At 39.4% G+C, this 14,837-nt stretch overlaps 1 protein-coding gene across 6 annotated transcripts in view; it reads right to left on the reverse strand.

Moving 5' to 3' along the window:
* The window catches only part of spock1 (SPARC (osteonectin), cwcv and kazal like domains proteoglycan 1), a 289,085-nt gene that overhangs the window by 91,747 nt on the left and 182,501 nt on the right, over positions 1 to 14,837 (reverse strand). For all 6 annotated transcript variants that reach the window (XM_087281132.1, XM_087281134.1, XM_087281133.1 and 3 more), the window contains exon 4: positions 8,386 to 8,457. In XM_087281132.1, coding sequence (XP_087137258.1) covers positions 8,386 to 8,457 — 72 coding nt within the window. The remainder of the gene's footprint in view (positions 1 to 8,385; positions 8,458 to 14,837) is intronic.

A 14,837-nucleotide genomic window follows, 5' to 3' on the forward strand; every position in this document is an offset into this window, starting at 1 on the left:
ACTCATTTGATTAATCATTTGCTCACTCATTTATACACTCACTCACTCACTCACTCACTCACTCACTCACTCACTCACTCACTCACTCACTCACTCACTCACTCACTCACTCACTCTGGGAAGTCTGTAAGCCAGGAAATCAAGAAACGTGCTAAAAAAAAGCAGCTGATAGCAGCTGTAAATAATAATTTTTAATGTTTTTTATTTTTTATTTTAACTATTTGATTTTAATTCATTAATTTAACTTAATTATTTATTTTAATTGTTTTGTTTTAATTTATTTAATTTAAAAAATGATGTGACATATGAATTTGACAGTTTAAGAACCAGAACAAAAAAAAAGTAAATGTTTTAACTTAATTTTTATACTTAATACTTAAATAACAATAATAAAAACTGCCCTGCCTTTATCTTTACATAAAACAAACCTATTTACAAAAGCTTGGGGCTTTTTACATGGGGAAACAAATGTCTGCTGTTGGCTTTTATCCGACATGTCTTGTGTGCTGTTGTGGCTGTGAGGGCTCTGAGAGTCTCCGTTCTGTGAGAGGGCAGATTCTCACAGCGACCGTCTCAGCAAAAGCCCATATTAGGGCCACTGCAGCTCCGTGTTCACTCTCTCCTTCTCCACAAGCGGAGGAAAGGGGATCTTGTCTTTGTGATGAATTGCGTTGGGAATTACTGCGGTAAAAACACTCGTCTCTTTCATCCGCCGTTCTCTCCTCTCGGCACGTCAGCTCTAATTGGGGCAGTGACGGAGGCGCGTTGCCGTCCGCGGCCCGCTTTTCCTCTCCAGCGTTTCATTGACAAAGGACATATCTGCAGCCGCAAGCCATCCTGGCTGAAAACGCGCCGTCTGTCCCTGAAGACTTTGATACCTGTCCTGCAGCCATATTGGCCCGATCGCGTCTGTACATCCCAGCTGGCTTTTACCACCAGCCGGCGGCCATTTTGGCTCAGACATGACGAAGTACTCCTGAAATGCTGGAAAAACAGCCCAGCGCTCATGTTGGCTCAGCTGGTGGCGTTCATTTGCAGAGGAGAGCAGATGAAACCATGTTGGCCCACGGCATTACAATTTGTCTCATTTTTGCTCTAAAAACAAACACTCACTGAGTTTCCTATTCTTCGGGTCAGACGCTTCGCATATGTGTCTGTTTGGTTTGGATTTGGTAATAATATCTGTTTGACTACATTGACAACATGTTGCCACACTGCTAATAGAACACCTTATTTTTCACTTCCACAGCCATATCAACCTGTACAGTGCTTAATTTGTAAGTTGCGAGATTCCAGAACAGATCGGGGTAATGGATCCGGCTTGTTACCAGAGGAGGGACAAGAATCGAGGATGAAAGGAAAGAGCGGGGAGGTGGAAGTTGGGTGGTGCTACAGACGAAAGTGAAGAGCGGACAGAGCCGATGCATCCATAGAGGCGACCTAGGGGTGAGGGACTCTAAATAGTGAGGGCGGCGCCCGCAACACCCAAACCCACCATCGCCCCCCTCCCCCCAGTTTTCCCTTCACAATCCAGTTACTTCCATTTGAACTTTTGGGTTGAGGGCGGTGTGATCGTTGATTGCCTAGAACGTCAATTCAGCTTGCTCCAGCTCAGGTCTCGGACGAAAGTGATAAGGGTTGGTGAGTCGCCGAAGAAAGTGAAGAGCGAGTGGGGTGTCGTGGATGAAAGTGATGAGAGTTGATGAGTAGCAGGGTGGGACGGGGGTGTGTGTGAACGGTAAAATGAGGTGCCGGATCAGATTTCAAAGGTGCCGGATCCGGATTGGACTTTGTTCTGGTACAAATTAAGCCCTGAACCTGCAGTCCAAGACTTGTTACTCACTGAAGCTAAGCAGGGCTGCGCCTGGTCCGTATCTGGATGGAGACCACATGAGGAAACTAGGTTGCTGTTGGAATTGATGTTAGTGAGGCCAGCAGGGGGCATGGAAACTGCAGTCTATAAGAGTCCTATTGCCCTAGTATATAAAAGGGAACCTCATACTGCCATTGAGCACATCTCTGTGGTCATTAAAAATCCTTATGGAACTTCTCGTAAAAGAGTAGGGGTGTAACCCCAGTGTCCTGGCCAAATTCCCTTCACCCCCTTTTATTCAATCATCCCCATCCACCAAATTGGCTCTATCACTATCTCTCTGCTCCACCAATAGCTAGTGTGTGGTGAGCGCACTTGTACCATTGTCCTGTGGCAGCTGTTGCATCATCCAAGTGGATGCTGCACACAAGTGGTGGTGGTATATATATATATATATATATATATATATATATATATATATATATATATATATATATATATATATATATATATATATATATATATATATATATATATATATATATATATATATATATATATATCTTCCCAAGTGTATATAACTACTGTAAGAAAATATCAGCATTCAGTACATACTTTCAGTATTATCTTTGCTTGAACTGAGCCAATCTAATCCTATTTATATGAAATGAACCTGCCCCTACGCAGGTTTGAGCTACCAGAATTGTTACTATGACAACAACCTCAGATGGGTTTTGTAGATCGAAACGATCCTGGATCATGTCAAATCGTCAACATCCAGCCAATTGAGTAATCCACGTACGAAGAACAAACCCATGGATTTTGATGCAGTGGAAATAAATAAAGTTAAAAAAGCTGAATAGAGACACTATTGTAAATAAATAACTTTTTTTTACAGCTGCTTTACAGCTAAGTTATAATTGGTTTTATATTTGATATTCCATTAACTGAATTTGTTATTTTCCTAAAAGGTAAATGAGCAAGTTTGAAGATATATCTCTGAGGTATAAAGCACTATAGAAGTGATGGTTGACTTCTCAGAGCTCTACTGTTTGCTTTGCATGACAATCAATTGGTTTGTGAGAGAATAATGCATTTGTCATTGAGTTTCTTGCCAGTTGAGTGTGTTCATCAAAACCGATCTAAACAGGACCTTCAAATGCTGGTACTTTTGAGTTTTTTACGGATACTTGAGGACGAGAGTGAAGCCAAACCCTGCTTTAGACCAAACAATCAAGCAAGTAAAGTGTAAAATCTGTCGATGAGAGAGAATTTGTATGTGCTTGAACTAGCAGAGCCACTCCTGACTGTTAAAGCTGATGTGAAATCAAAATTGACCATTTCCTTTCTAACACAGGATGCTTATTGTGAAAAAAAAGAATGTTTGTCTATAGGATCACTTATAAAAATTTGAATAACTGTCAGATTTCAACAGCTATCAGACACTCTTAGCACACGGCAGCTGCTCATAAAGAAAATCAGCTGCTGTCCAACATTTCACTAGGGCTGGATCACATTACTGCAGGGAAATAAGTTGTGAATGACATTCGATTTTAAAGCCGCGGTCAGACTAGAGTTTGAGCGTGTGAAATTCTGTCCTATGGCGCTGTGAAAAGAAGCAGGATAAAATAAGATATTTAGACACTGATAGAGGCCACACGGTGGCTCAGTGGTTAGCACTTTCACCTTACAGCAAGAAAGTCGTTGGTTTGAGTCCTGGCAGGATCAGTTGGCATTTTTATGTGGAGTTTGCATGTTCTCCCCGTGTTGCTGTGGGTTTCCTCCGGGTGCTCCGGTTTCCCCCACAGTCCAAACACATGCGCTATAGGTGAAACTGTAGCGTATGTGTGTGTGTGTGTGTGTGTGTGAATGAGTGTGTATGGGCGTTTCCTAGTTCTGGGTTGCAGCTGGAAAGGCATCCGCTGTGTTAAACATATGCTGGATAAGTTAGTGGTTCATTCCGCTGTTTTGACTCCTGATGAATAAAGGGACAAAGCTGAAGGAAAATGAATGAATGAATGAATGAATGAATGCATGAATGAATGAATGACAAATAAAGCGAGTGATTGCTTCACATTTTAAATCTCTGTACAGAGGGGTTTTTCTTCTCTTGGTCTCACACAATCACGTGATGCAATTTCGCATTTTCGCAAGTCAGAGTTCAACAAGCTTGGACTTTGGAGTCAAAGTTTACCAAAGGTTTACCAAACTTTGAAAATTTCACAGAAATGTGTTGCATGAGTTTGCGTTTTGAGTCGCCGCTTCCTATACGCAGAGTATGCACGCTGCGTAGGGCAGCAACTTCGAAGAGGGGTACCATCTCGGTTGCTCAAAAGTAAATTATAATTCATGGCTACTGTTTAGCTAGCATCCATCTTGTGATTTATGTTTTGTTGTTTTTTAATCTGAAAGCTTACAGATTTTTATAAAACTAAACTAAACATAAAAGTGCAAATTAAAAAAAAAAAAAAAAACACACACATTGCTTTAACTGGGTGCTCAGCCAAATAGGAAAATTTACAAAATATATATTCAAAAAAATGAAAATAAATAAATAAATAAATAAAAAGTAAATAAATAGATAGATAGATAGATAGATAGATAGATAGATAGATAGATAGATAGATAGATAGATAGATAGATAGATAGATAGATAGATAGATAGATAGATAGATAGATAGATAGATAGATAGATAGATAGATAGATAGATAGATAGATAAATAAATAAATAAATAAATAAGGCTGACACAAAGCGTCAATAATAATAATATTAATAAATAATAAAGAATAATATTTCAAATAAGTTATAAAATAAGTAATAAAATAAAATAAATTAGAGCAGTGAACTTTTATAGAGCTAATATTAAAATTAAAATAATATTTTCAAAAATAAAAAAACTAAATAGGTTATAAAATAAAAATGTATTAAAATTAAAATAGTAAAATCAAATGTTTAAAACTAATAAAATAAAATAAGCTATACAATTTAAATATATTAAAATAAAAATAATAAAATACATTTATTAAAATAAAATAAATTAAGCTATAAAACGAGTTATAAAATAAAATTAAATACAATAAAATACTAAACTTTTATATTGCTAATATTAAACAAAAAATATTCAATAAAATTATAAAAATTTATATAAAAAAATAAAAATAAAATAAAATAAAATAAAATACTGAACTTTTATGTTGATGACTGAGATTAATGCAAGCAGGTAGGCAACCTGAAAAAATGCAGGTTTTGTGTGATTCGAACATTTAGAAATGAAACTAACAGTTGTTGGTGAATTTTATTGGTGATTATTGGTGAAATCTGAAATTTAATTGTAATGTTGGCAAACAGTTTTGGAGAATTTGATGTTTTCCTATTCAAACCGAATACCCGAGGACACCATTTAAAGACAGCCACAGAGTGAATTGACTTGCCCTTAAAATCCCCATAAAATCAAAACTAACCATGTTGATTTTGTTAGCTCACATTGCTAGTTTAGTAGCATGCACAATCTGTTTCAATTAAATTCTCGGATTATGTCTGGCTGAAGAATTGGTTGTGGTTACCACACTTAACCACGCCCCTTAAGCTGTCAGCTCTGACAACAAACAGAAATGGTGAGGAGGAGGTGTATGTTAGGTTGTTATAACTCTCCCCAAACCCTTTTCCCAAATCTTTCTGACTGAAATGCCTACTTTACAACATCCAATCAGCTTGCAGTAGAAAAAACAAGCCACGCCCACTGTTTCTTTATTTAATATTCTGTTTCTAAACTGCAGTGAACGGTGGCAGCTTCCGGTTCATGCAGACTTTAATGAGACTTTGCTATTACTTCACATGGCAGACGTTACATGATTCAGACATCCTCTCTCTATGTGAGGTCTGGTCAGTAATGACTGAGGTGCTGCTGGAGGTGTGAGGAGGAACTCAAGGTGTGTTCACTCACTGACAGTCATTGGCCTCCCTGTGGTTTAATTAGCCGAAGCCGCGCTGCAGGACTCACAGATTCAGCCACTGCGCCTCAAACACTGCATGACACGCGCAGGCTGTCGGACGCTAGACATGGATGGGTCAGGAGAGTCCATTTTTATTCAGATCTTACTTATCCTCTCTCAGGAACGCAGGTCAAGTGTCTAATCACAGCGATGCAGAGGCACTTCAGGTGGGACTGTGACCTCTGACCCCTGGGGGGGTTAAAGTTCACCTCCCTCACCTCTCCAGCACAGCGGACCAATTACTGTCACACTTCACTGTTGCTGTGGCAACCAGAAGAGAGAGCTTTAATTCATGCAGAAGACAAGAGAGAGAGACGGTAATGCACAAGGTCACAGGGTCAGAGGTCACAGCTATCATGTTAGGGCTCTTCTTGTGACTCGGTTTATTTAAAAAAAAATCTAATAAACGCACACACACACATACACTCACCGGCCACTTTATTAGGTACACCTGTCCAACTGCTTGTTAACGCAAATTTCTAATCAGCCAATCACATGGCAGCAACTCAATGCATTTAGGCATGTAGACATGCTGAAGATGAGCTGCTTCAGTTCAAACTGAGCATCAAAATAAGGAAGAAAAGGTGATTTAAGTGACTTTGAACGTGGCAACTGCGTGATGCTATCATGTCAATATGGAGCAAAATCTCTGAGGAATATTTCCAGTATCTTGTTGAATCTGTGCTATGAAGGATTAAGGCAGTTCTAAGTCAAAAGGGGGTCCAACCCGGCACTACCCTGCAGGCACAGGACATCAACATGACGTCAAAATAACATTGTCCTTAGATGATGGCTAGATTTTGGTCACCTGACGTCATGACCTAAATCTAACCAAATATTAACGTCTTATGATGTTGTGTGCCTGCGAGGCAGTGGCGCAGTAGGAAGTGCTGTCGCCTCACAGCAAGAAGGTCGCTGGTTCGAACCTCGGCTCAGTTGGTGTTTCTGTGTGGAGTTTGCATGTTCTCCCTGCCTTCGCGTGGGTTTCCTCCGGGTTTCCCCCAAAGTCCATAGACATGCGGTACAGGTGAATTGGGTAGGCTAAATTGTCCATAGTGTATTAGTGTGTGTGTGAATGTGTGTGTGGATGTTTGCCAGAGATGGGTTGCGGCTGGAAAGGCATCCGCTGCTGGATAAGTTGGCGGTTCATTCCGCTGTGGCGACCCCCGATTAATAAAGGGACTAAGCCGACAAGAAAATGAATGAATGAATGTTGTGTGCCTGCTGGGTAGTAAGGTGTACCTAATAAAGTGGCCGGTTCAAATGTATCCTTCTTTTTAAATAAAAAGGTTCCATTTTTCAGACATGTCTTGTGTCGGTGTTTTTAAAAAAAAACACAATAAGTTTTAAGAAATAAAATAATAAGTAAAAAACTTTAATTTTAGTCTCTAAATGGAAATATTTGTATAGAAATTTGATCTCAATGTTTAGAAAAAAGAAATATTCATTTATGTGCAAGCATTTTATAAATTTCAAGGTAACACTTTATTTTGATGGTCCATTTGAGTATTAGTAGACTGTCTGCTTAATATCTGTTGATACTGCTGCTTCAACAGATATTTAACTGACTATAAGAAATTTTGCAAGTACATGTCAACTTACACTAACCCCAACCCCAATTCAGTTGTTCCGAAACAGAGATTACAACTGTTAAATTGTTGCTGTTTGCTCTTGGAGCGGTTCACTTTCACACTGCAAAGTTTCTAATCGGACCAAAAGAGCTAAAACAAGTCACATGCGAGTAAACTCTCCACACATTGGTCAGAGTGTCAGGGTTTATTTTGCGGCGTCCCGCTCAGCTGTCAGGAGAGGTTGTGGTTTGGTGGTGATTGACAGGGTGCGGGCGCGTGACGTGTCTGAGGAGAGATGCGGTGGGGAGGGGTGAGAAGGGTGCGCGACGGTGCCTATTTGAGGACCGGGAGGGAGACGCGAGATTACCGGGAGATCATCAATCGTTTGCGGGCATCCGGAGACTCGCGAAACTTCCCGCCATAATCATAATTCTCTCTTCATATAGCCGTATGCCTTTTCCATATCCATAAAACACTGTGATACAACCGCGCTCGAATCGGATCGCTTTCTCACTGCAATCGATCCGCTCCAGGGTTCGTTTTAATCGAGCCGAGACCACCTCATTCAAGCGATCTCGGAGCGATTACTTAGGCGCGGAACAGAGCGCGATTGCCCTGTTCACATATGCCAAACGAACCGCGCTAACTGGGCAAACGAGACACGTTCCGAAACAAAAGTGTAGGTGTGAAAGCACCCTAACAGTCTACTTATAATCTAATGAGAATTAGTTACAATGGAACTTAACGGATCATCAAAATAAAGTGTGACCAATTTCAATTCACTAGTGAATCCTAAAAAAGTCAACATTTTCATCAAAATATATATTAAGTGACAAAAAATGTCAATATTACTCTCAAAACTGAGAATAGTAATGTTTCTTTATTAGAAACCTCTCTATTAGAAAGATTTCTGAGAGTGACACTGCATGGCTTATAAATGATGTATGTGTATACTGAAAAGCTGAAAAGACAGATAGATAATCATGCGCATGGATGGATTGACTCACCATCAGTAGTTCTGCTCTTGGTCTTTGAGTGTGATTTATGGTTCAGTTCGGTCCGTTGGTTTGGTGCATTTTCTGTGGGGAACAAATACCATTATTGCTACATGGACAAAAAAAAAAAAAAAAAAACTGTCACAATATTCTTCTTGCTTGTGGAAGAACTGTTAATGGCATTACAATTGCATTAACAAAGAAAAATGAAGATTTGAATACACATTTCGGTTTGCCAAGATCAACCACAACCATTTATTGTACAATAATTCATTCATATAATTTTTTTAGACATCTCTTATTTATCAAGGGGTCACCACAAAAGAATGAACCGCCAACTAATCCAGCATATGATTTATGCAGCAGATGCCCTTCCTGCTGCAACCCAGTACTGGGAAACAGTTTTTTTTACAGATGCAAAAAGATGTTATTGTAATGAACAGGAACATGTTTCATGCATTTGCCAAAATACTTCAATGGCTTGTTCATTCATTCATTCATTTGTTTTTGGCTCAGTCCCTTTATTAATCAGGGATTGCCACAGTGGAATGAACCGCCAACTTTCCCAACATAGTTCAATGGCTTGTTCATTCATTCATTCATTCATTTTGTTTGGGCTTAGTCCCTTTATTAATCAGGGGTCACCACAGTGGAATGAACTGACAACTTTCCCAACATAGTTCAATGGCTTGTTCATTTATTCATAAATTTTATTTTAATTTTTTGGCCTAGTCCCTTTATTAATCAGGGGTCGCCACAGTGGAATAAACCGCCAACTTTCCCAACATAGTTCAATGGCTTGTTCATTCATTCATTCATTCATTCATTCATTTATTCATTTTGTTTGGGCTTAGTCCCTTTATTAATCAGGGGTCGCCACAATGGAATGGACCGCCAACTTTCCTAACATAGTTCAATGGCTTGTTGTTTTTACCAAATCCATAGCTCCTACAAACTTATTCAAACAAACAGCATTGCATAAATGGGTTTAAAATCAAAGTTTCTCCTTAATCTGATGTATGGATTTTAGTGAATCATGCAGCAAAATAAGTAAGCTGGCATACGCCCTTAGATGGCATGTTCAATATTTACAGTGGAGATGCATCAAATTTTCAGCCGATCATTTTTGTGAATGATTGGCTGAAAAGTTGGTTTATTTCTACTGTAAATCTAATGTAATGTCTGAAAATTTCTATTTATATATTTATAATATATATATAAAAAATTATAAAATTTTATTGTATAGTTTATAATTTATATATATATATATATATATATATATATATATATATATATATATATATATATATATATATATATATATATAATTTTTCGCAAAATTGTCAGCAAATTTTCTGGGAATTACCACAACAAAATTCATCTTGCAAAAAAAAATTCACAAAAAAGAATTGTGAAACTAAGGGGTCTGACTAACAAACATAGACTGAGCAATTGTACAGTGGTAGTTTATAACGAGACCCCATAATGAGAAAGACAAAATAGAAATAGCCACGCTGCATTATTAGGACACCAGTGCAGGATTGTGTGAGGTTGAAAAGAAAAGACTCAAATTCTTGAAATACTGTGTGCAGAAATTGTGCAGCTGCTTGGTGAATTCAGCCTCAATCTCTTTCTCTGTTTTATTTATGACACAGAAAGTTTTGGTGGCTGCCTGTCTCTGTCTGTGTCACAAGGGAATAAAACGGCAAATCAATTCACAGCCCACTGTCTGTGTGTGTGTGTGTGTGTGTGTCAGATTTTTTTCTCCATTCATTGCGGGAACAATGTCCTTTGTACATTTCTTTCATTTTTATCCTTTCCTTCCATTCAGTCCGTCCATCCTTCTGAACATAGGGTCAACCAGAGAACAAATAACTGGCCACTATCAGAAACACCGCCAAAATAAAACCTCAAACCAATTTCCTGCATGTTTGCTCTCTGATCTTCCCCTGAGGGAGTGTGTGTGTGTGTGTGTCTTTTTAACAACGAGACAGCTGAAATGAGAAACTGTTTGTGTACGCCCCGAGGAAAGACAAATCACAAATGAGATCTCTTTAAAATCTCAATTGTCTCTACTAGAGAGTGTCGAGATTAAACGTAGAGTTTTGCATACGTCTCCCTCAGATTCTCCAGACCTCAGTGATCTCACATATGTCTCCTACTGCTGTTCAGAAGAGAAGCTCATCAGCAATTCTATATACAGAGCATTGAAACTACCAAAGATAACTTTTCATGTGTTTTAGACATTCATTAACAGAGAGGAAAACTTTAGAAAATGGGTTTTAAAGTGTAAGGTTTTGGTCACACTTTATTTTGAGGTACAATTCTCACCTTAACAATGACTTTTCCTTCATAGACTGCTAATTTGCTGCTTATTAACAATTATGGAGGTAGTAGAGTTGGATTTAGGCATTACAGTAGGTAAGATTAGGGATGTCATTCATACATTTTCCTTCAGCTCAGTCCCTTATTTTTCAAGGGTCGCAACAGCGGAATGAACCGCCGACTATTCCAGCATATGTTTTGTGCAGTGGATGCCCTTATAGCTGCAACCCGGTAATGGGAAACACTCACACTCTCTTGTATTTACACAAGCTCATACACTACAGCCAATTTAGTTCATCCTATTCACCTTTCAAGAGTTCCCACTTAGATATTGCGTGGCATTTATAGCAGGTTTGGCATGCTGTCCCGGGAGAGAACCCGAAGCTTGGAGATAATTGAGCTCAAGGTAAATTTTAAGGGGGTCCGAGATCAGGTAGGTCTCAAGAGGAAAGGAAAAGGAGGAGATGGGGTGGAAGGGGGGATTCTGCCCAAACAAAGATAGGGCAGTAGGGAAAAATCCATCCATTAATTGTAAGCCTGGATCAATCTGATTGGATTATTACTGATTACAGATGAGCAACCAGCAGTGCTCAATCATATCACGTGCTCCTCTCAAAATTAGTTTATGAAACTTCACTTAGCGCCTGTGTTTAAACTGTGGGGGGAAAAAACTAGAGTACCCAGAGGAGAACATGCAAACTCCACACAGAAATGCCAACTATCCCAAGCTGGGATTCTAACCAGCTACCTTCTTGCTGTGAGGCGACAGTGCTAACCACTGCACCACCGTGCCACCCAGGATTAGAGATGTACTGTATTATAAGATCAATACGATTATGTATTTTATAAGTACCAATATACTGCCAATTTCTTAATAATAGACAGATAATAAGCCAGTTAGAAAAAAAAATCCATAAAATTAACATTAAAGAAATACGGCAGCTGTGGGTGCCAGTACTTTACCATTAAAAATTCGCTACCAATTCAAATTCCTTTTTATTATAGTAAAAAACTCATTTTCATTTTGTTAAATGTTAATAGACCAATACTTTGTTACACAGACAAAAGCAAACCAAGAAAGCGTCAAAAAAAAAAAGCATCATGCAGGAAATTTTCCAAAAAGTACATTTACGGTTATTCACCATATATTAAGTAAATCTACTGTTAACAAAGTTACAGACTTTAACAACCCAGGCACATTCTGAAAACTTACCTCTGTATACATTTTGGGAGAGCACCAAATACATCCCAGGAGCTAAGTTTATATATATATATATAATTTTTTTTTTGCAGTTTTTGTTTTCATGAATCCACCAGAGGCCGTTGTGTATGCTTTTGAGATCTCAAATTTCTCTCGCGAGTGCCATTCATACCTGCTGTTCTCTCATAAATCCACCAGAGGCCGCTGATGACTGACTGACTGACTGACTAAATAACAGACTGACTGATTGACTGACTCACCTTCCTCCTTCCCTAAACCCAACCAACAGTGTTTTCAAAAGCAATCCAGTAAAAGAAAAGTCCTAGCCTGAATCTTATCATGTTTTCATATTTTACCACATTCTCACCCTGTTATTTACTTGTTGATTTTGCTTTGTGGCTTTTCTTTTTTGTTTACCTGCTTTCTTGAACTGTTCTTTGTTGGACTCGATACCTGCCAACACTCCCATTTTGCTCAGCTGGTAAACGTGAATAGGAAAGGCATCAGACCGCCCCATAGTGTTCGTTTTAAAAACGAAATGCAGCCATACGTACCTCTGGCTACATAGTTCAATAGCTCCAGAAACGTATATAAGGCTACGTTTTCAGATTGAGCATGTGTTGGGTTTTTACTGTAATATTTTTACAGTCTTTTTACTACCTAAATCACAGTCATTTGCAGTGCCGTGTAGATAATGGTGTGAATTGGGTCTTAATCAAAAGTTTTCTTCAGTGAAATGTTCAGTGTATAGGCACATGCGATTACTAAATGCCATCCTAACAGTTTGTATTCACAGCTCTGTGCAGACTGCTGGAATTTGCGTAGTATCTCTGTACTGTACCTTCTGATTCATTAATGTCTAAGACTCTTACATGAAACCCTTCATGAGCACTGTTAATGTTAACAAAAGCAAGCGGAGAACTTTGTTGAGTCTTGTGAGTTATGAAATGCTCCGAGCGATGTCTGAGCAATGCTCCTGTCACAGTCCCTTGAGTTTGACAGCGAATCTAAAACAATCGCCTTTTATCTGTGTGTTGGACACACACACACACTTCTGCGCTTCTTCATTTCATTCTGTCCGTCTCTCTCAGATACGCTCTCCTGATTGATTTTGTGGTTTGTTTTCGGCGTGTGCATTGCACGCTGTTTGTTTTCAAGTGTCTCTCTTGCAAATTGATACACTGAACCAAGAAAATCAATTCCACCCCAAACTGACCAACCAGATCTCTCTCACACACACATACACACACACACACGCGCGCACAGAAATCCCTTCACATCACGTCATCAGATTCATTATGCAAGCTCTGACCATGCCTGATTTAGTCTTTTATCGGTCAACTGACCTGTTATTGAATGGTATGCAGCGTTTGACCAATTAGCAGCAGCGCTTTGGTTGAGCTCCAGCTGAGATCGCACAATAGCTGTGAACAGATCTCATAAACACTCCTGCTGTGCTGAAGTCTAGTCAAGTCAAGCAGCTCAGGATAACATATTACATTAACAGCCCAGTGTGTGTTATGCTGAGTTCACACTACACGGTTTTAACCCAGATTTTCGCTTGCCGACAGGTTTTGCGAAGCGAAGATTCATCAACTAATTTCGAGAGGAGCACGTGATATGATTGAGCATTGCTGGCCACTCATCTGTAATGAGTAATAATCCAATCAGAGTGATCCTAGCTTACTATAAAGGGATCATTTTCTCCTTACTGCTCTATCTTCGTTTTGGAAGAATCCCCCCTTCCACCCTATCCCCTCCCTTTTCTAAAGGGGGCGCTATCGAGACCTACCTGATCTCGGATCCCCTGATATGCTTATTGACCGGGCGGGAGCCCTGGGCTTAAATATCTCCGAGCTCAGGGTTCTCTCCCAGGACAGCACGCCAAACCTGCTATAAATGCTAAGCATATCTAAGTGTGAACTCTTGAAATTGCAGTTAAATGCCTAAAATCTGAGGCAAATCTTTGCTCGTTCACAAGAGCGACAACCACGTGATGTCAATTATCAAAGACGCAATTAGAGAGAACCACTGTGAGAAATGAGTTCTGACTGAAACACATGGGTGATGACCTACAGCCAATCAGAAAGCAAGATACAGGGCACGCTTAAAAAAAAGGTATTTATTTGATTTGCCTTTTTTTTTTAGTTAAGTAGTTGCAAACAATTTATATGGGCTGAATTTAAACAATGGGCAGCACAGTGGCGCAGTGGGTAGCAAGTTCGCTTCACAGCAAGAAGGTTGCTGGTTCCGGTCCTGGCTAAATCTTAGGCTAAATCGTCCATAGTGTATGAGTGTAAATTGAAGTGTATGGGTGTTTCCCAGTACTGGGTTGCCGCTGGAAGAACATCCGCTGTGTAAAACATGTGCTGGATAAGTTGGTGGTTCATTCCACTGTGGCGACCCCAGACTAATAAAGGGCCGAAAAGAAAAGAGCGCTACCTCAGGGCATGCCCACACGTACACGGGTATTTTTATAAACTGAGTTTTCCCCGCTTTCATTTTTAAAATAATCTATGTCCACTTTTATTCATTCATTTTCTTTTCAGCTTAGTCACTTTATTAATCAGGGGTCGCCACAGCGGAATGAACCACCAACTTATACAGCATATGTTTTACACAGCAGATGCCCATCACTGGGAACACCCACACACTCTCCTTCACACACACACATACAGACAGTTTAGCTTACCCAATTCACCTGCACCACATGGTTTGGACTGTAGGGGAAACCAGAGCACCTGGAGGAAATCCACGCGAATGCGGGGAGAACATGCAAACTCCACACAGAACTGCCAACTGAACCAGCAGAGCCTCAAACCAGCGACCTTCTTGATGCGAGGCGACAGCACTACCTACTGGTCACTGCGTAGCTGTGTCATATTTATGAAAGTAAAACAAATTTAAAAATACATCCACCGCTTTTGATTCTCAAATG

This window comes from Danio rerio, chromosome 14 (assembly GCF_052040795.2).
Source record: "Danio rerio strain M-AB ecotype USA chromosome 14, GRCz13ab, whole genome shotgun sequence".
NCBI lineage: Eukaryota > Metazoa > Chordata > Actinopteri > Cypriniformes > Danionidae > Danio > Danio rerio.